Source organism: Diadema antillarum, unplaced genomic scaffold, assembly GCF_040938485.1.
Source record: "Diadema antillarum isolate AM-2024a unplaced genomic scaffold, OU_Dant_1.0 seq00000550_RagTag, whole genome shotgun sequence".
NCBI lineage: Eukaryota > Metazoa > Echinodermata > Echinoidea > Diadematoida > Diadematidae > Diadema > Diadema antillarum.
The window spans coordinates 2,881,866-2,908,157 of record NW_027271495.1 but is presented as its reverse complement, the minus strand read 5'-3'; the positions used below and the strand labels follow the sequence as shown (position 1 = coordinate 2,908,157).

The 26,292-nt window shown below is 39.6% G+C and overlaps 1 protein-coding gene across 1 annotated transcript; it reads right to left on the bottom strand.

Annotated features, from left to right (window-relative positions):
* Nucleotides 1-353: 353 nt before the first annotated feature.
* Nucleotides 354-26,130, bottom strand: LOC139734900 (receptor-type tyrosine-protein phosphatase epsilon-like). Its single transcript, XM_071645680.1, has 20 exons — nt 26,125-26,130; nt 24,728-25,076; nt 23,671-23,864; nt 22,937-23,009; nt 14,796-15,013; nt 14,156-14,243; nt 13,600-13,676; nt 12,999-13,035; nt 12,553-12,650; nt 11,734-11,847; nt 11,205-11,347; nt 10,162-10,297; nt 9,633-9,782; nt 8,621-8,720; nt 7,647-7,720; nt 6,658-6,789; nt 5,935-6,063; nt 5,114-5,274; nt 902-1,034; nt 354-425 (listed from the first exon to the last, which is right to left on the bottom strand). Exons 1-20 carry the CDS (start codon nt 26,128-26,130, stop codon nt 354-356), a joined length of 2,484 nt encoding a protein of 827 aa, XP_071501781.1.
* Nucleotides 26,131-26,292: the final 162 nt, after the last annotated feature.

Genomic DNA, 26,292 nt, shown 5'->3' with positions numbered 1-26,292 from the left:
TGTCTCGGGCACTAATTTAATGCAATTTGAGTATTTAAAGCGCAAACACTTTCTGCGACAGGGACTGTGGACTCTATGCACGATATTATAAGGTGATCAATGACAACTGGCACTCAAAGCACACAAAGGGTTCACGTGAGTGACAAAATTGTCTACAGGACTATCGACAGAGGGCGCCATTCCGCTTTCTCAGCCGTGCTTCCACTTTCAGTGGGCAACACACTCTCCGTACAAACTACATATATATCAAAGAAATTAAATGAAACTCACCAGACAAACAAACAATTAGCATTTCTACTATGAGTCTTTCAGATATCAACGAAATGATTGCAGCCGATCAGTGTTGGTTCTATTTACACGTTTTGATAGATGGAGTCAGAATCCAGCTGTGTCCTCGCCGCCTTGTAGATGAACTCGTACTGTTTCTGCGGATTGAAAGATACGCCAGTGTTCAGCGTCAGGTTAATGAGTAGGTTAATAGACAAATTAAAAAATGCACAGTTTCAGAGAAATGCATGAAATTTGGAAGTTTATTGGTGTGATAATATGATATATATAAATAACATTTGACAGTCACTTTATTTTTTTTTTCAATAACTGCAGCCCTTCCCCTAAAACACACATGGTGGTAAAAATATAATGGTAACGTTTGGCAAAATATACATTTCTTAAAGTATTTTGTGGCACAATTCATTTTTCATCACACGAATAAGTTTATTTGGGACCCTTATAATACATTCATATCTTTTAAGGAAGTAGCTTTCTCACTGTCAACATTATCATCTGTGCATGTAGTATTCCAAACTGTAAGTAAATAACCCCAACAAACAGAGAACCGGGAAATGTAGTGTTTAATTTCAGGCAAACGATGGATATATCACAATTCCTTCTACGAAGTTACCATGGTTACAGCACCAGGGCGAATGGCTCGTAGTCTCTTGCAAGCCTGAAACACGTCGACAACACGTTCTGCTTTAAGTCGCTCCAGCACGGCAAACAGAGCACACACCATACCTGTCACGCCCTCTCCGTCTCTAGATATTGCAAATATTTTTTAGAAAAGAAGCACATCACTAAAAAGTCAATAACCACGGATAACATGCGATTCCCTTTGGTCAGGAATGTGCCTACTTTTTCGTTCTTTCAGAGGAGTGTCGAAATTGCATTTGAATTTCGATTATTCTTGTGAGTATGAGCTCATGGCGTAGCAGGACGATTTAATGCGTAAGGCTCTTAACATGTAAGGGAAAAGATTCTATATTGAAATACTGTCCGGCCTTTCTATCCTTTCTATCCAGTAATGGGTAGTTGGAATTCTGTTGTGATGAATAAAAGATATTACATCTTTTTAAGAATATATCGTTCATTCTGAGAATGAGAAATTTCAAAGTAAAACGGCTAAATCCTATACCCTGTGAGATGGCAAATCAAAATACCACCACTTGCCGCTTGTATTGGAGCGCTGGGGATCTTCATTTTTGTCTTTCAACATATGAAGATTTGTTATGACTTGTCACGTCAATTATTCACTTTTTTGTTCAGAATTACGAGATTACTGGTGTAAAATTTTGACCGTGATGGTTCATCGAATTACCCCCTCCCCTCCCCCCCCCCCCCCCCCCCCCGCCTGCAATGTCTGTAGGAAGGATTTTCCTGAGAGACATGGGCGTAAATCCCGGGGGGATGGGGGGATATATCCCCCCCCCCCCCCCTGAAATGGAGGAGGGGGGATGGCCTGTACAATCATTCCCCCCCCCCCCCTGAATTTTGGGAAAAAATGGAGGAAGCAGAAATGCGATTGTATCAATTTTGGCATATTGCATGACGTTTGTACGCCGGCCTTCAGACAGGTAACAGAGCTGAACAGTATTCTATCTTGTAGGAAAATGTATACAAAATTACATAATTTTCTCAAGCGCTCGCTCGCTTCGCTCGCTCGCGAAAAAAGTAACATCGACATACACTCTAAGGTATAGCTCAGACGTTGACAACGTAAAATAGTATAGGCCTACATGTAAACATGCTATGACGCGAGTGGGGACCATCTAGAAAATATGTACGAAAACAAACAAACAAACAAACAAACAATAACAAAAACTATATCGCCATTATTGAACCCCCTCCATTTCCTGAATCATTCGTTAGAAACGACAGTGAGTGATGACACTTCCAGAGATGAGGACAAATCTCGAACTTTCTTAATGAAAACTTGTCCAAATACCGCCAGAACTATGCACCAGATCGTTCAATTGCAATCATAAACATGCAAAAGCTCCGCTGCCGCTATACTGGATCCCTTTCGATAGACTTTGTACACTTTTGAGATTGACGTATATTTCCCTAATTTATCAAAAGAGTGTGCAGCAGATCTTTGACTTAACAAAAGCTCCCTCATATGCAGAGGCGTCGATGGGGGAGGGGGGATGGTTCCCCAATAAAGTGGGACAAACAAAAGCGAAAAATATGGCTACAAACGGCAGTTTTTGGAGTGTACAATGTCAAAATTTTCAAGCTCGCTCGCTCCGCTCGCTCGCATTTAATCGTTATGCCATTCTCCTGATGTTATTGCCAGTGATTGACAGCAGTTGCGCCCGGTGCGCCCCCCCCCCTTAATTTCCAAAGCGAAAAAGTATAGCTACAAACGGCAGTTTTTAGACTGTAAAATGTCAAAATTTTCAAGCTCGCTCGCTCCGCTCGCTCGCATTTAAAGGGAATGTACAGTAATGGTTGAGGTGGGAATTCATATTTTGAACATTCCCAAGTAAAATAATGAGAAATCTCTTATGTAATATGAAAAAGCATGTAATTTTATGAGGGATTCAACGTTTATTTGATGAAAATTGGTTTTCAAATGGCCGAGATATCCCAAAAAAGTGATAATAATAAAAGGCGACATACCACACTTTTATTAGGATCTCTTTCTTTCACCTTGTTTTTGATATCTCAGCCATTTCAAAACCGATTTTCATCAAAATAAGCTTTTGATACTCCTTAGAATTGCATGCTTTTTGACATATCATAGAGTGGTTTCTGAATATCTCGCAAAACGTTAAAAGCTAAGTCCTCACCTCAACCAGAACTGTACACACCCTTTAATCGCTATACCATTCTCCTGATGTTGCTGCCAGTGATTGACAGCAGTTGCGCCCGGAGCGGCCCTACTTAATTTCCAAAGCGAAAAAGTATAGCTACAAACTTCAGTTTTTAGACTGTAAAATGTCAAAATTTTCAAGCTCACTCGCTTCGCTCGCTCGCATTTAATCGTTTATACCATTCTCCTGATGTTGCTGCCAGTAACTGCCAGCAGTTGCGCCCGGTGCGCTAGCTTAATTTCCAAAGCGAAAAAATACAGCCAAAAACGGCAGTTTTAGGACTGTAAAATGTCCAAATTTTCAAGCTCACTCGCTTCACTCGCTCGCATTTAATCGCTATGAAATCCTCCTGATGTTGCTGCCAGTGATTGACAGCAGTTGCGCCCGGTGCGCCCCCCCCCCCCCCCCTCTCAATTTCCAAAGCGAAAAAGTATAGCTACAAACGGCAGTTTTTAGACTGTAAAATGTCAACATTTTCAAGCTCCGCTCGCTCCACTCGCTCGCATTTAATCGCTATGCCATTCTCCTGATGTTGCTGCCAGTGATTGACAGCAGTTGCGCCCGGTGCGGCCCCCCTTAATTTCCAAGCGAAAAAGTATAGCTACAAACGGCAGTTTTGGGACTGTAAAATGTCAAAATTTTCAAGCTCACTCGCCTCGCTCGCTCGCATTTAATCGTTATGCCATTCTCCTGATGTTGCTGCCAGTAACTGCCAGCAGTTGCGCCCGGTGCGCCCTCTTAATTTCCAAAGCGAAAAAATACAGCCAAAAACGGCAGTTTTAGGACTGTATAAATGTCAAAATTTTCAAGCTCACTCGCTTGGCTTGCTCGCATTTAACCGCTATGCCATTCTCCTGATGTTGCTGCCAGTGATTGACAGCAGTTGCGCCCGGTGTGCCCCCCCCCTTAATTTCCAAAGCGAAAAAGTATAGCTACAAACTTCAGTTTTTAGACTGTAAAATGTCAACATTTTCAAGCTCCGCTCGCTCCACTCGCTCGCATTTAATCGCTATGCCATTCTCCTGATGTTGCTGCCAGTGATTTACAGCAGTTGCACCCCCCTTAATTTCCAAAGCGAAGAATATAGTTACAAACGGCAGTGTTTGGACTGTAAAATGTCACTGTGACTGTAAAACGCTCCCTCGCATAACCGCTCCCGTAAAATCAAATCCTGTCTTTCCGCCGGTGATAGGCCCCACTATTTAGTAGGTCTTCACAGTGATGTTGCACAGGCGGAGCAAGAGCTGAAATACCACGATTTAGTCATTCAATAATATATTGTTAATATTTCATTTTCTTATTGTTTTTTAAAGAAAACAAAAACAAAAAAACAAACACCAGGGGGGGGGGGGGAATTTCATGAAGCATTTTGTCCCATAAAGTTGTCGGACAAATTTGCTCTTAGCCAATCAGATGCAAGGATTTTGATAGCTTGTAACAGTTTGTCAGAAAAATATCCGACCAAAACGTTTCATGAAATGCCCCCCAGATCGCTGAATTTCAGGTCTGAAAATGCAAAATCTTCCTCGTGTTGGAGAGGGATACTCCCCCCCCCCCCCCACACACACACCCTCCCCCCGTTCGGTCGCTCCGCTCCCTCTCACAGATATTTCAAAAACAAAAAATGTCTGATTTTCCGTCGAAAGTCATCTGACAAGCAAAAAAAAAAAAAAAGGCAACAACAAGAACAAAAAGTCTTCATATTTTTGCTGCCACTTTCCTCCCACTTTATATTTCATGCAAAAGCGTGGGACATCCGATCCTTGTAAAGTTGATGTGGGGGGGGGGGGGGGGGGGGGCACCAAGCTCCCCCCCCCCCCCCCCCCCAAAAAAAAAAAAAGGCTGCGCCGGTCCGGTTATGGGCTTGTAATTGTGGTGATGGTGACTATCGCCAATCATCCCCCACTCCTACGGATTTACGCCGTTGCTGAGAGAGCGAGCTGTCTGTTTTTATCAATCAAGATGAGCACACCAAGACGAGATTTGAATACTCTTGAAAACCATGGTGGAATTCTTCTTACCTGCAGTGAACGAGAACTGGTCCAGGACTATCCCCGTCTTCCTCGCTACATCTCGCCTTGGTGAGCTGCTCGTACAACTCCAAGACGTCTTGAATGGAGGACGGCAGCTCGGCCTGCACTGGACATGACTTCAACTGAAGCTGGTGCACTTCATGTACTTTCTGCGGGATACACGCCACACTGAAATTGTGCATCTCCCTTGATAATCATTAATTCGAGTATCACGAGTACCAATCTGGACTACGGAACATGAGATGCTATGTCAACTTTTGAAGATATTAAGGTGTGGTGGTCCAATTAATCGCGTCTTGTGGTTTACCTGGGTCCAGGATTTGAACTCTTGTTTCCTTTTAAGAAGTTTTACCCAAACTCAATCACCAAGCCTCCCCTTCCTTGCTGTATTTTACCCATTTGCACACTTGGGTAGAGTAGAGTGATGTGGATTGAGTGTCTTGCTAAGCCAATTAGTTCCATTGCACAGCCTGAACCTAAGACCTTATGAAGTTTGAAAAGTCACTGTGCTGTCAACAGACCACGACTTCACCTCCACTTGGAATTTTTCTTATTCACCATGTTCACCCCTTCCCTTTGTATTTCAGGGCCTTCATCACTCATATTGTGTGTTCTTTGTCATCTTTTCATATTCTCAACTTCCTCTTTTTGCCATTCTTCTAAAATCCTTACTATCTCCATTGTTACATACAGCAAAGACGTAAGAGAACCAGTTCAAGTAATCAAAATTTTCAGAAACGTACATGTCATTTCTGAGATACTAAAATCTACTTGAAGATTTACGAACACGAAATTCGATGAGGCTTTACCTTAGAATCGTCTTTGACAACCTGTATCGATCTGCAGGTGATGTGATTGAGATTCTCTTTACTCAAGAGGGTGGCAGTGTATGGCCCGTATTTCTGGCTCCCCTTCTCGGGAAAATACGAAGCAAATGACTGTTGTGAGAGAGAAAGATCGACATCAGCTGCAAGGATCGGTCTTTTGGTGGATTTCTTAAATGCTGTATACTCAGATTCATCATAGCGGTAAAGTTTGGTTGACAAAGCTGATGAGTACATTTGTACCACATGGGTCGATTTTACACTAAGATAAGATTTTTTATTTTTATTTTACAAAGATGTCGCAAAGAGTATGATTTCAACGAAAAATTATCTATGCATTTATATCTATGCTTATTTATACCTACACATTTCCAAAGACGATTTCCTAAATCACTGAATTCCCGAAGTTTGACAACACCCATTTTTAAATTAAGTTTTGATTTCTGCATACATGATTTCTCCCAGGATACACACCTAATTTCATTGTGTTTATAAAGGCTGGAGATGGAATCAAGAAAAGGGGAAGAGAGATACAAAGATATCCCTAAGTATAATAAATATAGTTTATAATCATATAAGAGTGAATGACTAGACGAATTTGGCAAGAATATGTGACTGATTTCGTCCTATTTGGTTTGTTAAACTCCAAGGCTACTGATTTCTCTTTTTTCCAAAGTACCACAATCAGAGATATGAATGGGTGTTCACCTTGTCCTTGGAACTTCCGTGCAGCATAAGGATACACGTGACCTTGTAGTCTACCACCAGACGCCAGAGATCTACCACGGTTTCCGGCAGTGGTGTCTGGGTCCCTATAAACTCATTTTTGTGTTTGAAGCCCTGGATAAGTTTTAAGGAGAAAAATCGAATGTGAGCCGACAATCGCTGTGAGTAGTGACGACAAGCTTAAAATCTTGTTTTATGTTAACACTGTCTTCATTCATATCTTGTAAAATAGAGATAATCATAGAAAATGACAATTAATGAAAATAACAGGAATATTAATGTACAAAATAATGATAACGTTATTTATCATGTTGACTATATTTTAATACAATTATGGTTTCATGGTTCCAGGTAATTCTTTTCCTCAGATAAACGTAAAACGCTGTTTGCACTTTAATACTTATTGGAAATACTTCCCCACGTCATGTTTGCAAATTCAAATGGAAATTACTATACACGCAAAAAGGTAAAACTATAACTGACGAACACACGAGTGGTATTGCTTATCGCTGCAGACATTTCGTCAAAGTAGATGTATCTCTAGTATCTCATATTCAATGTATTATCGTTTGATATTTTCCTGGGTAGTTATATTGGATGGAAGAAAATTGGGACAAAACCTCAATTGAAAGTTTGATTAACGACCCTTGTTGTCAAGATCAATTAAGTAGAATGATAGAATTAGATGACAGATATAGAAATAAGATTAATCAAAATCTCAAGTACATATACAATCCAAACAAGACTAGTAATACTTCCACAGCCATCCCCACTCCCAAGGAGTGACGAGTCATTACGTAGCGTGATAAAAGTGAAAATTGGGACCTTTGGTATAAGATATGATATTAAATACAGTATCCAGACATGGTACAGGTTGTTACAAAAAGTCATGGTTACAGAGAACATGACTGTTAAATGCATGGTAAGATTTTAACACGGGTACTAAGGTCTACGGAGTTATATCACATTACCGGAAGGAAAGAGGCGTTGATGTAGTCCGTGCAGCCGTCAATCTGAGTCATGAGGTAAGGCCGCATCCTGTCGACTGAAGTGTAGACCATTTTAGACAAGAGACAGATACATTCCACATTGTTTGAATAAGACATTTTGTCTTATCGCCGTAGTGATCTTCTTTGTTCATAGAGTTTTTGGTATTGACAACATGGTAATTGATAAAATTGTAGAATCGCAACTGATGGACAAGTTGTCATGGTTGACATAAGCACCGATTATTTGGAGTATAGCCGAGATACATTTTGGGAGCATACATACATACCTCTTAAATGCTAGACACGAGTCGTATCCATCAAACCACTCTATCATACGTCATAATATCCGTCCGATATCCAGTGGTGATTCTGAGTTCTTATGGCAGCGGGTACTGCATATTCATTCAAATTTATGATTCTTGCCTATCTGTTGTTGCGCTGTTGTTATTTTTTTTTCCGCGTGAATTGATAAACTGCCCTTCATCGACGTAAATAAATATAATGATGGGCTGCCAGTCTAGGAAACAGTAGGTCATAATATGAACACGCAAATAGTGAGCTCATGATATTAACGCCTCTCAATATCCTATTGATCGTGTACAAAATGTAGATGATGAAATGTTCATTTTTTTTTCTGTCAAACCGTACAAAAAGTGATGTTATCGTCGGCTGAAATAATTCGAAAATCGCATTCAGTCAGCTACAGCATTTGAGAGTTGGGCATAATATCAATCTGAGTTTGGGGAAAAAAACAACAACTGAGAATTTCAAGATTTCTTGTGCAAACTATAAGGCAAGTTGTAAGTCATGTTATGGAATTTCCTCATTTTTATCAAATTTTGATCAAATTTTCCCTGTTGTGCTAGCACAATACCACTCCTTGTTTTCAGACTAACTTTATCTGAATCGTAACTTCCCTTTAAATTGCCGTGCATTGTACATTGTATGATACATACTTGGAAGTTTGTTCTTGTAGCGATTCTTCATTGAGTTGAGTTGACTTCTGGCGCCAATAGTTTCCGTCTTCTTCGGATGGACAGAGAAGGCATCAAGAAGCTGTAGGTGAGGGGAATATGTGCCCAATGTAAGAGAGAGAGAGAGGAAGTCCTAGACCAAACACTTCACAGTCAGGTGAATGGAAATATGGTGATTACCACTGACAGACTTAGGTATATTGCATCATAGTCATCTCGGTCATCATGGAATGTAGACTCCATTTCACTCGCCTGCTTTCATCAGCAAAAAAAAAATTGCTTTTTTTCCCAGGCATTCTAACAGATAAGTGACGAAACACTTTTAAAATGCCTATCTAAATGATTGAAAAGAAATCAAACAATCTGCCTTATATCCACACGTTGATATTGAAAACAAGGCAACTCCTCCCAAGACAAGCTAATAAGTGGGTTTCTGGTTGGAAGTTATATGTGCACGACTTTTTGGCATTAATTGTAATGGCCTTCGAGTGCAGAGTGCTATTCAGCGGAAAGAAGGGGAAAATTTGATGGCTTGATTCCAGTGAAAGGGGTTATACAGTGAGGAATACGTTTGGACGTTACTTCCACTATGGGAAGGGGCTATGCAAGAAACGGGAATATCAAATACATTATAAGATAGACTCATAATAAATTTTGGATTGGTCGCTTAGTCTTTTGAAGCATCACCCGGAGCCGCACTGTCTGATTCAGTGCCGCCGGGTCCAAACAAAAATACATAACCTAAACCAATACTAAAATTTTCTTTTTTAAAAAGTAAAATAAAATCTCGGGAAATGTCAGATCTCTCTACCAAAAGGTGTCAGTGCCACGTATGAGCTTTACAATTTAAATCATTTTAAAGCTTTTGTTTCCATTTCCATTGGATAAAAAAGGTAAGGAAATTACGTCAGGAAACAGAGGTCTTTATTCGGATGCTCGTTATTTTCTTAGGTAACTTCTTTAGTTATCCCTCATCTGATCTCGGTGATCTTACCCGGAATTCCTGAGCCATGGGGCAGGATCCAGTCCGTGGATCGGTGGCAATCAACTCGGCGTATCGGGCCGGGAAGGCGTCGGGGTAGATTCGAGTGTCTCCGCACGTCTGGCTCTCGAGAAGGGCGTTGTAGATGAACTTGTATTGCTCCTACATACATGTATTTAGTGTGATATACCTCAGTTGTGTCATGTTCACATACCATTATGGTATAATTCAGAGGACTAATGGCTCAATTTATGATGACATAAATATTCGAAATTACAGACACTGAAAAACGATCGACTAATAATTTCCACATGACGTGACACTCACACCCACAAACACAAGCACACAAACATAATTATATATATATATATATATATATATATATATATATATATTAATCAAGTTTGGAAACATTGTCTTCAATTTTTTTTTTTTTTTGCATGGAACATAATATATTGGACCTATACATAATTTATATATAATTTACAACAAACGACAACAGCCGACCGAATCGATTTTAGGAATTTAGCAAACACCTTACCACAACTTGGACCATCTTGAACCTGCATTGCCTTAAACCAGAGACAAAGTTGTAGGCATCCACCTTTCGCTCATGTTTCACCTGGTCCAACATGGCGTCTAATGTGATGTACGTGCCCGTTCTGCCTACACCAGCACTGGAAATATATAACACATAATAGACACATGTCGTTCGGCAAAAATTTAATAATCATACTTGTTCATCAAAGTTTCTTGAAGCTACGTTGTGTTTGATTCATTTCATCACATCACGATATTTTGTATCACGTTTCCCAGCTGGGTATAATGATAATATTAAAATGCCGTTGAGGTTAAAAAAAAAACCAAGCAAACAGACAGACAAAAAAAAAAAAAAAAACCACGCAGTCACAGATCGCCCTGCCGATAGTTTCTCGTGGAGGTTGTTCTCATCATTGCAAATTCAGATAAGAGATCTTGAAGTTACTTGTGTATACCTTGTCCACTATTGTTGGATTTTTGCAAATACAGACCTTTTTTGCACTTCTGCGTAGTTTTACGTTACTCTAGTAAGTAGGTGGAGCTGTTGAAACATCATTTAGTTATATCAAAATGTTCTTCTATACCTTTGCCATTGTAATCCTCGATACTTTAAATCTTTTTTTTTTTTGTATTTGGCTAATCTAATCATCCGTAATCAATATATTGCTTAGGTACGCTAGGGTAGAAGGCTATTGCCATTTCTGGGGTGCGCTATTGGCATTAGGCTGAACGAATTTGATGAGCCAGGCAAGTGTCATGCAAAATGTCAAAGTCCCTGCTGCAAAGCAAGTAGCGCTTACCCTTTTGGTCTTTGGCTTTGAATTAAGCGTGGCATAAAGAAGCACACTGAAAAATGGCAATGTACCCACCGCATCAAAATTCGACAGATGCATACTGAGTACCTCTACTTCTGTCAGTGTATTCGTTACCCACTTGATTTGCCCAGTTTGACCAAACAATATTTAATCAAAGTGGGAACAAAATCGTAATATGTCTACACCTCAAGGCGTGCAACATTCTGCAAATGTAGCCTTATAAGCTCACCTGCAGTGAACCACAGTTGGGATCCGATCGAGACGCCTTGTAACTTGGATGAATGTCATGAGTGGTGCCGTGTACTCGGGAACGGCCATATCTGGCCAGGCTGTGTAGTGGTACTGAACTAACTCTCTCTGAATGTCATCGCGCTGATGAACCAATGGAACATTTTGGAAGAATGAAGAAACAAAGAAAAAGACGATGTCCTCATGGACAGGATGGAAAGAAGAGGAGGTATACTTGTTTTATCTTTCCTTTTATTTCGCCTTGGCACCTTTCTTACAGCGATGTTGTAGAAATAATTAATCAACGTCGTGTGAAATTACACGTAAGGAATGTTCAAGCCAAACAATTATGCTTCACATCAATAAGGAAATGCAGCGAAACAGATCCATATTTATGTATGACTTTAATCTTTATTTTGTCTCGTTGAAATGTTCACAGATTCTCCAGCGCAGCATTGGATGTTGCAGTGATTTTGTTTTAATTAGATGTATAATTAAAACTTCTCAACGCATAATATTTGCCTGCTTACCGTGACGTTGAAAGTCCTGACTGCATAATCAGGGTGAATCTCGGCTTTTACCAGCACAACGTGGATGTTGCCATAAGTCATGGCTTCGTCTGGCCAGTATTTCTCACATTTCTTCTGAAATTTTAGAGAAAATAAGTGCAAGACGAGTTACATTTTAGTCGAAATAGAGCTTTATGTGAATCGTTATCATAAGGCTGAAAGAATTAGTGCAATGGCGTTTCAGAGAATGTAAAAAACCATGCATCAAATTTACGTACTTCATACTTCCCACTGTGTACGAAAGCACTTCGTGAAAGGTGATATAATGTTTATCTTAATTACCGCAAGGTATTTCCAACATTTCGGGATATCACAAAGTGCTAGCTTATTCAGCTTTCCCACGGTGATGGTGAAATTATGATATAACGCATCCATCAATCATGTCATTACCATTACGATATTAATATTAGGTCTGATCATAAAGTATACATTTCAACTGTAAACATCAAGTATCAATTTTAGGAGAGATCTCAGGCTGTCAATTTCATAGATAGTCCTAAATGCGTCACTGTCACTAATATCATCTCAGATTAGGCCATCAATTTTGGGGGTAATGAAAGCAATGGTGTCCAGAAATAATTTCTGTTAAAACTTCTAACGAGGCGCTACGTATAGGATGAAAAAGGAACGCGTTACAAGATTTCAACCCGCGTGTTTCAAACATTGTAGATTAATTTTCATTTTGATGTCCTTTTAACAGTGGTTTTTGGCAGAGATTGAGGGAAAAGAAATGTACATTTCTGCCAATATGGATAGAAGTCAAAAATAAGATTATCATACCTTTTTGCCTTCGACCAAGTTGGTTAGCATGACGATTTTACCACAGCCATACTGCCATATCATTCGCCAGAAGTCCTCCAGGGAAGCCACGTTCGGACCTTTAGAAACGCCGAGTGAAATATTAGAAAATATACATCTTGAATTGAACCTTTCAAAGAGGTCAAAAGTTGTAAATCAAAGAACACATGCTACAAATTAATGCCTTTATAATGGTATATTGTTATTAATTCAGATTGAGAGGGGAAAAACGACATCTTACAGTCATTTCACCCAAAATGGCAGAAAAGGTATGCTCGCATCCTAGAAGAAAAAATGAAAATTTGACACACCAGTATTATGCCCGTCTCCGATTCATTTGAGACCGGACTCGTGCATGTCAATGCCTCCTAATTGTTATATATATATATATATATATATATATATATATATATAGAACTGAATCTTACCTTGGGCAGCAATAAACTTTCCAGGAGACTTGTAGCCCTTGGAATGGTGAGAAAACATAAACATTAATACAGCCATAATATGCAAAACAACACCATTATCAACTTAGCTTTAAGAGATAGAGAGTAACGAAACAAATGAAGTGGTCTTATCCAGCTTTGTCATATATATATTGACAAAACATTTATTTGAAAGCCATAATATTGTTTATCAGTGTAATGAAAGGAGATGTGTAAAAGCGAACAAGATTTTCGTTGACCCTTATATTGGTCTTCGCTTAACTTCCTTACTTGACGTGAAATGTCAACATAATGGATCCCTCAATTTCTATTTCAATGACTCTTAGGAGAAAAGTATTTTAATTCCTACATTATCGACCAAGAACATGATTGTTTGTTTGCCGCAAAGAATATATAGGAAAGACGTAAGGTGATATGAATGTCGTTCTATTCAATAATCACTGTCTGTGAAAACATGTGAAAATTAAAACATCATTGAAACTTAGAAGACATGAACGTCATAGCATAAGTAGCCAAGAAGATTTAATGGAAGTAACTGTGCCATCAGTTAAGCTTGATTATCCGACAAAAAGGAATGACTTACGTCAATGAAAGAGGCGTTGATGTAGTCTGAGGATGGATCACCTTCTTTCGGAGTCAATTCCACTCGAGAATGGTCGTCTGTGGGTACGAAATTGAGGGACACAATTTTATCCCTTTCAAAATAGATATATTGCTAAATGATTGTTTTTGCCTTCATAGAGGCAGTGATTTTCATGACAGACGTCACAGTACACTTGTAAGCTTCCTACAAAAAGCATCACTTTTATTCTATAGAATGTATCATTACTACAGCATAGCATGTACACATGTATTTACATTCCTTATTTTCTACATACAATTATATTCCTTTATTGTGAAAATATGCGATATCACGACTGCAGCTGATTTTCATTTTTTTTTTTTGGCTACAAAATAGAGCGAGGCTGAAACATATATCGCGATGACAATGCATGACAAATAATACCTATCTCGAAATTCTCACAAAACAATTTCGAAGATGATTACCAAATAATATCGTCGAATTGATGTGGAAAAAAATAAGATAGAACTAGTCCCATAAACCGTTTGTAGAAAGAAAACGTGGTATCTATACTTACATGGAAGAATGTTGATGAAGCGATTTTTCGTCCGGTTCTCTTCTTTAGCCGCCACATCCCAGGGATGTAGTTGCTCCGAGGGAAGACTCTGTGCCAACGAATCATATAGACTTTGAACACTATTCTCAAAATCTATCATCAGCTTCTTATACGTTCTATTAAATGCAATTTGAATGACAATAATTAGTGTGGGAAGTTCCTACATTCAATTAATGTCCTAGAATAAGGCTGATGAGAACCTAATAGGAATAATTCAGCACACAAGTGATGAATACATCAACGGTATTTGCAATGATTGTAACCTTCGGTAGGTGAAATGTTTGGTTAAGTCAGGGAAATTGAGTCAAAAAGAAGATTAGGTTAAAACAGCCTGTTGTCCGTCTCACATCAAACCAAGCCTTAAACCCTACGACGACCCTTAAATTAACCCGAATACTTGTAAAAAGATAAGGCCGGAAAATTGTCGATTATAATCGCCATTGCTGTGAGAATTTTGTGATATAACTAGTGTTACAATCTATTGTTCTTATTTTACGCCTGATTTGACTGATCCTTACTGTATTCGTTGCATTAAACTTGAATATGAGTAAAGCTGTATTAAACAGAAGCGCTTTTGTAGAGTAGATTGGCAACATCTTACCTGATACTCCGCTTTTAAGTCGAACAGACCTCCCGAATTCTTCTCCGAGAGATAATGGCCGAGCTCACCTACGGGAATGGGCTGGGGCTTGTTGCTTTCAGTCATTACGTTTTCGTATATCGAGGTTCCCGCCGTGCCAGGGGCAGTCGAAGCCTGCTTACCGTCCAGCGACTCGCATGAGGAAAATGAGGGTTGTGAGGATCGGTCATCACTCATATCTACAATCATGAGAAAAGGTACATATTACATGAAGCTGATATTGATGTCAGAATAGCAATTATTTACTAGAAAATGAAGAGGAAGTTAAGCAGCAAAATATCTCAATACGGCGGTCGATAGATTTAGATTAAAATCATTATTGATGGTTTGCACGTAATGTTCAGCTGTTCAGTCCAACTATCAAATTTTGCCCAAACATCCTTTTGTGCAAATGATCATGTATCAAGTGTAAATGGGCAATATGAAATAAATATATCCATGCATAAACTTCATGCGTGTGTGCATATGTTAGACCGGGGGCCCAGAAGACTTATTCAGCTGAAAAGGGTCACACTTTTTAATGGTCTCATCATATAAGAATGTGTCCAAGGGTCAATAAAATGAATTGCTGGCAAGTCACATCCTGTACCGTAAGCCTAGGGACCACAAAAAGGGACCCCGAAAAATGGATTTATTCAGCCGAAGGGGGTCACGGACAAAAGTTGGTGGATATTGTTCCTTTGGGTGTACTTACCATGAAAACAGCAATGCCAGCTATTTTATCCTGTACGGGGCCCCAGACAGTAGCCCCAATGGGCCCCACAAATATGGTGTTATTCAGCTGAAAAGGGTCACGGCTAATTTCTTTTGCAATGGAAGTAGTTCCCATCAGAGATATCCAAAACACCAATGCCAGCTATTTTATCATGTAGGGGGCCCTAGACAGTAGCCCCAAAGGGCCCCACCCCCCCCCATAGGCCTACGTACAAACACACACAAACATTGATTTTATGCAGTTAAAAAGAGTCACGGCTAATTTCTTTTGCAATGGAAGGAGTACCAATCAGAGATATCCAAAACACCAAAGCCAGCTATTTTATCCTGCACGGGGCCCCAGACAGTAGCCCCAAAGTGCCCCACCCCCTATAAGCCCTACGTACAAACACACACACACACATTGACTTTATTCAGCTGATAAGAGTAACGGCTAATTTCATTTGCAATGGAAGTAGTACCCATCAGAGACATACAAAACACCAAAGCCAGTTATTTTGTCCTGTACGGGGCCCCAGACAGTAGCCCCAAAGTGCCCCCCCCCCCCCAACACACATACTCACACAATAGTTTCATTCAGCTGAAAAAGGGTCACGGCTAATTTCTTTTGCAATGGAATTAGTACCCATCAGAGAAATCCAAAATACCAAAGCCAGTTATTTCATCCTGCATGGGGCCCCAGACAGTAGCCCCAAATTGCCCCCTTACCCCCTCCCCCTCCCCCCCCCCCCCCACACACACACATACATTGATTTTCTTCAGCTGAAAAGGGTCACGGCTACTTTCTTTTGCAATCGGAAGTAGTACTCATCAGAGATATCCAAAGCACTAAAGCCAGTTATTTTATCCTGTACGGGGCCCCAGACAGTAGCCCCAAAGTGCCCCCTACACACACACACACACACACACACACACACACACACACACATATTGGTTTCATTCAGCCGAAAAGGGTCACGGCTAATTTATTTTGCAATGGAAGTATAGTATCCATCGGATATCAAAATACCAAAGTCAGATATTTTATCCTGCACGGGGTCCCGTACAGTAGCTCCAAAGTGTTTTGGTTTATTCTCTTTATTGTTTGCATCAGCAATTCTTAAATATGCGCTCCTTCGTCTTCATTTTCGCGACAACGACAACGCGTCCTCCTCATCATCATCAGTTTTGCTGTTCTGGCAAACATTTTCCAGCGTATCGGCTACGTTCGATTTTAGAGCGGCGAGAGCGGAAGACGTGCATAATTGAGTCTGGGAAAGCGTAGGAACAGCGTAGCTAAAGCGGCCAACAGCGTTATCGAAGCAGGAATGAAGCGTCGTAGGAACAGGCCTTGATTTTATACGAGAGTAGAGAACTTAGTGAGAGCGTCGTTAAAGCGGGACGGTCGTGCTTTGATCAAGAAAGCGGCGCAGCAGCGGGACCATGTCGTCGGTGTCTACTTTAGACTATATGTCCCGTTCTTGTGCCGCTGTTACTACGGTCAGAAAAACCTGAAATTGTAACGCTCATCCCGCGGTATTTACACTGTCACTGCTCTCTCCCCGTTTGAGCTACGATTCAAAATAGGTCAATCTTGATTGGGAGATGAGGAAGAAATTTTGAACCAGTTCAAAATTTCTTCCCGATCTGTAAAATTGCCAGATCCAACCCCATCACCCAAACGCTGCTGCTACGATGCTCCCGGTCCCCGTACACTTTTGCCGCTCTCTCCCGATCTGACAGATTGAATAGATCGGGATGCAGATCTTGATAGTGGAATTACATGTGGGGACACTTTAGGAACACTCCGTGGGGCCCCGTACACCTATATACAGTAACTGGTTTCGGTGTTTTAGATACCTCCTTGAGTACTTCTTCCATTGCAAAAGAAATTATAGCAGTGATTCTTTTCACTTAGAATAAAATAATACGGGAGCACTTTCCAGCTACTGGCTGGGGGCCCCTTAACTGGATGGGTTTGTGTTTTACGTATCTCAGCTGTTAATTCCACTGCCAAGGAAAATAGGCATACATGACTCTTTTCACCTAAAAACAATTAATTCATATGGGGTGGGAATACCTTGGGGCTATACCTGTCAAGGGCCCTGCATCCGGGCTAATATCGCACCTCTTTTAATCGAATTCTTTAATGTTGAATTAAACTTAACAAAAATTTCGCCTAGATGACATGGTAGCTCAATGTCATATTAATCTCTTCATTCAAATTTATTTTGAAACATTCACATTACCTCTAACCTTATTCTAAATAATACTTTTTCAACTGAAATCCATATATAAGAGAAGTACCATTCCACTATCCGTTCATTCATAAATTCATAATGATATAGTCCCGTGATTACATGCTGCGCTCGTTCATTCAAATTGATTTCTGGCCATCTAATTTAACATGTTCTGCAGTCAATTAAACAGATATGTTCATGCTTGGCCTCTTTCCTTATTTTCTTTCGTCGTAGTTATTGTTTTGTAAGCATCATAGCATTTCATGTTTTCGTATTCGTTTAAGAGACTTTGACACCATTTTTTTAACGTGCTTTTTGAATCCAAAGAAGTAAGAAGCCACAAATTATCTGGCCGTTACGACCCCTTTATTACGAGCGGTCGGCCAGTTCCAAGAAGTCAAGGTTATGATCCTCAAATGTTTTTTTTTTTTTTTAAATAATTCTTTCTATGTCTTCTAGAGATATACGTCTGTATCGATTGTGCTGTCATGGCTATAAGAAATGAAGTTAATCTGCATTACTGGTACACGTATAGGCCTATAATGACATGTATATGAAAGAGAAGGAGCGTTACCATTCTGGTTACAGAACAACCAAATCCAGTTATACTAGATAAGAAATATGATACTTTTACTGCTTTATAACAGTAATTTATAGATGAAACGAAAACACACATAGAAAGACATGCTAAAATGATCTGAAACAAAGAAGCAGCATGATTTGAATTTGAATGAACACGTTTGGAATTTGACTGTCTTTCGCGAAATTTAATGACTGAAATACCCTTTTCGGCAAGTCAAGGCGAATTTGAATGTACGTAGGGTACCAGCCAATTTGAATACCCATTCTACGAATTCGAACCTTCTATCAAATGAACCTACAAAAGTGCGAAATTTGCTGGGAAAACCTAACTGGCTTTGATGTTTTGGGTATCTATGATGTAAACTAAGGCCTACTTCGATTGTAAAAGAAAAACAACTATGATTCTTTTCAGCTAAATGATGTCATAATAATTATGTGGGGGAGGGGCACATTATGGCTACTGTAATCTGGGCCCAGTACAAGATGAAATGACTGGTTTTCGTAATATGGTCATCTTGGTTGTGCACTATACAGAAGTATGCTTCCTTTGCAAATTTCTTGAGTGTTTTGCTACTGTATCCTATGGGACCCCGTTTACAGGATAAGATGACTTGCTTTAGTGTTTGTGATATCTCTGTTCAGTAGGCCCTGATAGTAACTTTACAAAAGAATTTGTAAGACCATTTTCAGCTGATTCACAGTACATGTATAATGGATGGGACACTGTGGAGCTACTGTCTGGGGCTCTGTGCAGGATAAAATAACTAGCCTTGGTGTGTTGAATATCTCTGATAGGTACTTCTTCCAGTGCAAAAGAAATTACCCGTGTTTTGGGGCTATACTCTGCGGGGCCCCATACAGGATAAAATAACTGGCTTTGGTATTTTGGATATCTCTGATGGGTACTACTTCCATTGAAAAAGAAATTAGCCGTGACCCTTTTCAGCTGAATGAAACTAATGTGTGTGTGTGTGTGTGTGTGTGTGTGTGTGTGTGTGTGTGTTGGGGGGGTGCACTTCGGGGCTACAGTCTGGGACCCTGTACAGGATAAAATAACTGGCTTTAGTGTTTTGGATATCTCTGATGAGTATGCCTACTACTTCCAATTGCAAAAGAAAGTAGCCATGACCCTTTTCAGCTGAATAAAATCAATGTGTGTGTGTGGGGGGGGGGGGGGGGAGGGGGCAATTTGGGGTTACTGACTGGGGCCCCGTGCAGGATAAAATAGCTGGATTTGGTATTTTGGATATCTCTGATGGGTACTACTTCCATTGCAAAAGAAATTAGCGGTGACTCTTTTCAGCTGAATGAAACTAATGTGTGTGTGTGTGTTGGGGGGGGGGGGAGCTCCTTTGGGGCTACTGTCCGGGGCCCCGTACTGGATAACATAGCTGACTTTGGTGTTTTTGATATCTCTGATGGGTACTCCTTCCATTGCAAATGAAATTAGCCGTGACTCTTCTCAGCTGCACGAATGAAATCAATGTTTGTGTGTGTTTGTACGTATGGCCTAAGGGGGTGGGGCACTTTGGGGCTACTGTCTGGGGCCCCGTGCAGGATAAAATAGCTGGCTTTGGTGTTTTGGATATCTCTGATTGGTACTCCTTCCATTGCAAAAGAAATTAGCCGTGACTCTTTTTAACTGAATAAAATCAATGTTTGTGTGTGTTTGTACGTAGGCCTATGGGGGGTGGGGCCCTTTGGGGCTACTGTCTAGGGCCCCTTACATGATAAAATAGCTGGCATTGGTGTTTTGGATATCTCTGGTGGGAACTACTTCCATTGCAAAAGAAATTAGCCGTGACCCTTTTCAGCTGAATAACACCATATTTGTGGGACCCTTTGGGGCTACTGTCTGGGGCCCCGTACAGGATAAAATAGCTGGCATTGCTGTTTTCATGATAACTACACCCAAAGGAACAATATCCACCAACTTTTGTCCGTGACCCCCTTCGGCTGAATAAATCCATTTTTCGGGGTCCCTTTTTGTGGTCCCTAGGCTTACGGTACAGGATGTGACTTGCCAGCAATTCATTTTATTGACCCTTGGCCACATCCTTACATGATGAGACCATCAAAAAGTGTGACCCTTTTCAGCTGAATAAATGCTCTGGGCCCCCGGTCTATGTGTGGATATGCAAGGAGTACGAGCTTATTCGATAGAGCGACGATAACCAAAACCTGGATTTTCATTTGTCAGTTTCGATTGAAATACATAATGTATGCTCGAACTGTCCTCATGTATTTTACTCTCCCACACACAAACCATCTTTGTTCTTTTGAACAGATATTGACTTCTAGGACAACCTTACCTCTTTGCTTTGGGTGATGGAGTTCTATTGATTCGCTGTTACCCTCGGCCCTGTGAACAAAATCAGAACAGCTATTATTATTAGGTAGCATCATGAAGGTCTATTTTCTACGTCTAATGATAGTGATATCTTTGACAAACTATCACGTATGCAGCAAAGAGCAAGAGCAATCATTCTCTATGCTGGTCTGTGGTATCTGAGAACTCGTATGAGCTGTTGTAGGCCTACATGTCACAGGCAATAATACTGTATATAAGTTATTGTTATATGATCAACGAATAAACAATCTGTGCTGCTGAAAACCGCAGGGTACGGTAAGAAGAATGAAAGTTCAAGGTATGTTTTTAGTGAGTTTGTTCGAAAACTGATTGAGGTTTCTCTATTCTGGCATATTCAAATAAAGTGTCGCGCATAAACAACATGAAGAATAAAGGAATCAAATGAGATGTTGAGGAACCGCACGTCAAGGTTTCCGAAAGAAGACTACAATGTACGAGTTTATGAGAAAAGAATAAACAAGTCCTGCCGATCAAACCCAAAGGAATATGCTCTGTATTTACTTTTTACTCATTTTAAGTGAAACAAGCAAAACAAAACGTTGATTTACATACCCCTCATTTTTTATCTTTAGGGACCCTCCTGAGGTTTCCATCCCACGGGCTGTTTCGCCCATAGGTGTTGTGCTTGATCTCTTTCTCCTTTTTCGTCTGCAAATACAGAACACGACAAACGATTGTACAACATATCTCGTTTTAAGCAATGGGTCAATTTGAAAGGCGACATACAGTATTTGTTTACACAGAATTGTATGTGTGTGTGATCGCGTTCATGGTTATTTCTATTCTCTTTCTACATTTATATTTAGTTCTAATGTGGGAAATACTTGAGTCTTTTATTCTTAACACGCAAGTCGCATACTCTGAGTCTCATTAAGACAACCGGTACGATGGCGTATATTGTAATCAACATTACTGATTTGAAACAGTCCGTTCAACTTGAATCTATTTTTGACTGAGAGGAGGAATCATCTACGTATTTCCTCGCTCCGACCGCATCTCATAAGAATCTTATATGATGTATAATATATGTATAATATCATAAAGTTTGAAAGACAAGATTTGAATAAAAATGGAAGGTGAAGTCACACCACACTCTACTTACAATATCAAAATAAAATGTCCATTATCTCTTAAAAAACTTTAGAAAAGGACTAAAAAGAATAGCTCTACTTTTTCTTTATGCTATCCACATACCTGTACATGATTGCCGCTAGAATGATTATCATGAGTACAGCAAGGAAGACAACGGCTCCTATCACAGCAGGTAATACGCCGCTATTGCCGGGAAGGTTTTCTTTGTCGGCAGGTTGAAATGGTTGTTGTTCAGCCATTGGAGTGATTGGTGGTGGGGCTAATATAACAAGACTGGGGGTTACTTCGACATAGATAAACCGTCACTAATTTTATCAAATTTTTCTATTGGATTCTGTATTGGAGGTGCGAAACAGCGGGAATCCTCTTTATACCGACTTGCCTACAAGCAAATGTACATAAATGTGTAAAACATTATATTATATGTATATATATATATATATATATATATGTGTGTGTGTGTGTGTGTGTGTGTGTGTGTGTGATACGAGGAAAGAGAAAACGGCGTAGTGTGGAAATTATAATTATTCCTCTAAATGTTCGTCCATTTTCAACATCTTTTTCTTTCTTTCCTTTTTCTTTCTTTTTTGAAAAAGTGCACAAGTTCAAAAATTGGTTTCAGCCAGGAATCCAGCCCGAGTTTTTGGCATGCAATGCCAATGCCTAAACTGCTCGGCCGCGGAGACTGAACGGTTCAGGCAGAACCAAGCTCGATTATCCAACGAATCAATTCTTCAATTCCTTATGTGGGTATTCATTTCAGGGCAGCGAGTTTTGAATAATAACCAGCCACTTGCCTTAGCTGGATCTAATGAAATTAATGTGCCAATGAATTGAGCAGGGTAATGTTTTGTGGGATATGTATATGTACCTATTTGGTAACGCGTGCTTTAAGTCTCAGAGGTCTTTTCGCAACCTCACAGTACATTCTATTCAGGACAATAGTAGCTGAAATATCTAAAATAAGAACAAGTGAACGTCAATGAAAAACAAATATACAGCTATTGCACCATTTTAGACATTTCCCATTCACCAGGAGATCGATTCCTGTCTGAGTACGTCAGCCGGATAGCATACAGTGGCATGACATGTAACAGAATGATTATAAACTACTTGGTATTTACTCGTCAAATGCAGGGTCGTCCATACGATGGGGTCACTTGGGCTCCCTTCATTGGTGTCGGCGAGGGCCCGAATCTACAAGGGAAACGTTTTCAAAAGTGCCTTTATGTTATATTCTGGCAAAGAAAACATTGGAGTCATATATCTTGGAGGAAAAAAAAATATATAGATGCATTTACGTATAATATGATACCCATTTATATGTATTTAATTATGTATAATTATACTTCTTATATAAAAAAGGTGCTGTTCCTCTCAGTGACTATATACAAGCTACACAAGCGATTTTTGCAGCATCGCTATGACATAACTTTTTAAGTTAAAACACAGATTATAGTATTTACTTTATAAAGCTCCCATAACTTTCCACTTTTTGCAGATATTCCTGTAGATCACGAAAAAACATTTTACCATAGTTTTCTTTGAACTGTATTGATTGTCTCTTATCACTTGCAAGGCCTACCAAATATTGATATATATTCTAATGGGTAAATTGAAATGTAATATCAGTAGGTTTAGATTCCAAGGCAATATTCTTCTGCCCTTTTGTTCTCTCATTATTAACTCTCTCTTTCTTTTCATTTAAAACTTGCACTGGAATACAAAACGGGCTTTGATATAGGTTCAACTAAGAAGGATCCATGTATGGATTGGGCTTTGGAATCGTGAAAGAAAAGCAAACCTGTAAAGAATACGATGTTCCTGAATGCAGTGCATTTAGTTTTGTCTGCATAACCTCCTGGCACAGCACCTCACACGCGACGTTGATGGTTAACCTGGGCTGATCTTTATCCTGCCAACCGATCGCCTCATAGGTTAGATTGTAGCCAGTGATTGTAAAGTACTGAGGATTTGGTCGCTGCCATGTGACGATTGCTTCAGTCTCTGTCACCGACAGGACAGTTACGTTTGTCGGCAGTCCCGGAGACTCTAAAACACATTAGCAAGGATCAGCAATCATGGGTATGTATTTCGGTTTATCCCAATCGGAAAATGGACTTTGTCAGACAAATAAGAATAACAATACTTAGCGTTTGGTTTTGTTTTGTTTTTAGTTGTTGTTTTTTTTTACATATAGCAACGCCTGTCCTGTACTTTAGTTATAAGTTTATGATTCACATCTATATTTTGATCAACAAAGATGCCGCGATAAATTTTTTTTTTCTATACCATATCTTCTATTCAGCCTTTCTCCATTTTTTTGCTGAAACTATATTTGCCCTAACAGAGATATCATTATACGAACAGAAAACCTCCAAAACAACGATGCAGCTCTTAAAGAAGACCATGCGTTTGATAGTTTAAGGTTCAATTTCTTACCCTGAAAAAGGGCGAAATATTTAGTTCATTTCCGCTGTCTTACCTATGAATAAAAGTATATCAAACTATTAAAGAATATAAAACCTGTAAATAGAAAATGATCAGTTAATGTTTACTTTGCATTTTCTTTAGGTACCAGGTGGCAAAATTCATCTTGATAAATTATTTTCTTTATGTCCTTCCATGCATTTTATTTCCGTAGATCCTGTCATTTTAAGTTTATTGTGATGAGACAACTAATTGTAATTAATAATGTACTCGACGATGTGAGCATTTTGAATCATTACTGCTTGACTTAAAATGATCAAACAAAGAAAATGGAACTTTTTCATCACATGATATGCATTGTGTGTGTGTGTGTGAGAGAGTAAAAACGAGAAATGGGACAGAGTAAGAAAAAATGAAAACTAAATCAAAAAAAATTTTTTTTAAGTATAAAATTGTATATAACAGAAGAAATGTTGTCAATTTACTCGGCTTTTTTGTTCTCCTCGTGGTCTCCGGACTGTAGCTTCCACAGATATCAAAATTACACGCTCTGACCTTGAAACTGTAAGAATGAAAAGCCTTGAGCTGCTGAATTCTTAGAGTAGTAACCTCCTGCGTCGGTTCCACTGAAGCATTTCTCTGCTCTACGACGACGCCAGAAGCAGTGTCAGTCAAAGCATACTCGTAGTGGGTAATTGGTCCGTGGCGCTCGCCGCATCGTGGCTTCTCCCAGCTGAATGTAAGCCTAAGAGACGCAGTTTCTACCACAATTACACCAACAGGGCGTCCCGGCGCTATTGGAATGAGATATTCGTTGTCAATATAGTAGGTGCACTTTGTAGTGACGTCAAATTAAAAGAAATAAGATAATTAAAGCTGAAGTGACAGAAATCAAGCGCCATTGTAAAGAAACAAAAAGGTAAATTATGTGGCACCATTAATTGTTTAGACAGAAGTACATAAAATCGGACAATTCAACTAAATTCCCCTATGTGGAAGAACAGTGTGTTCCAGGAGTTTCGACCTTTGGGTATTCAACCCCTTCGTAGTATCTTCAGGCCACGAGGCCCATGCATATAAGTAAATTGATTAAATGGTCAATACTGACAGGGTTCACAAGAGTTGACACTTAACTATTTCATGACCTCTTGAGGAGTTGGTTACGATACATGAGCATAAACTCTTCTTGTCCACCAAAAGATTAAAAGACAAAAAGACCGTTTCTAAAGAGAAATGACCACTCTCAACTTCTATTAACCAATGTCACCTGATGTGCATTGGATTCGATATTTTCGAGTATCCCTTTGGAAAACAATAAAGCTGGATTCAATTCACGGATCATTTTACATTTGGAATTAAGCTTTTGTCATCATTCACAATATGATCGTGATGTATCTAACAAGAGTGCTACACTAGTGTGATTCAAAGGGGGATTAACTCTATGCGATATTTCTGCCCTTGACCTACACAGTATAGTGTGAGTTACTCGGATAGAGTAATGCCGTCTATTTTTTTTTTCTCAATAGTGAGAGTTAATCGCATAAGATAATATACTCTTTGGTGGAAAATCAGTGTTCCATCATTTAAGCTGCAGAATAAAAAAGACAATTCATGGATGTTCTACGTTGCGCTGGCAAAGAACACACGGCATCATGTCGTCAATATATGCTATCATTTTTTTAAATAGTAGTTTAGGCCTACTGAGGTGATAAAGGTGTAATTCTAATTGCCCTTGAAATAAATAAGATTTAAAATATTGAAAAATTGGAATAGCTTCGTCCTTCGAAGGAACAAGAAATGAGAAAGATAGTATCAACGGTCAATGAGGAAGAGGTCGAAACAGGAGATATAACAAGGAGGGGGAGGGCAGATCAACACTAACCTGCATGGCGCGTGATAAAAGTTGTACACGCATCAGCACCAACCTGCCTGTATGAATTACTTCCTTTAACACATACACTATAGTTCGTGTAGGGAAAGAGGCTGTCAAAAACCCGTCGCAGTTCGCTCTGACTGCTGACCCATCCGCTGTCGACCCGGTGTTCAGATG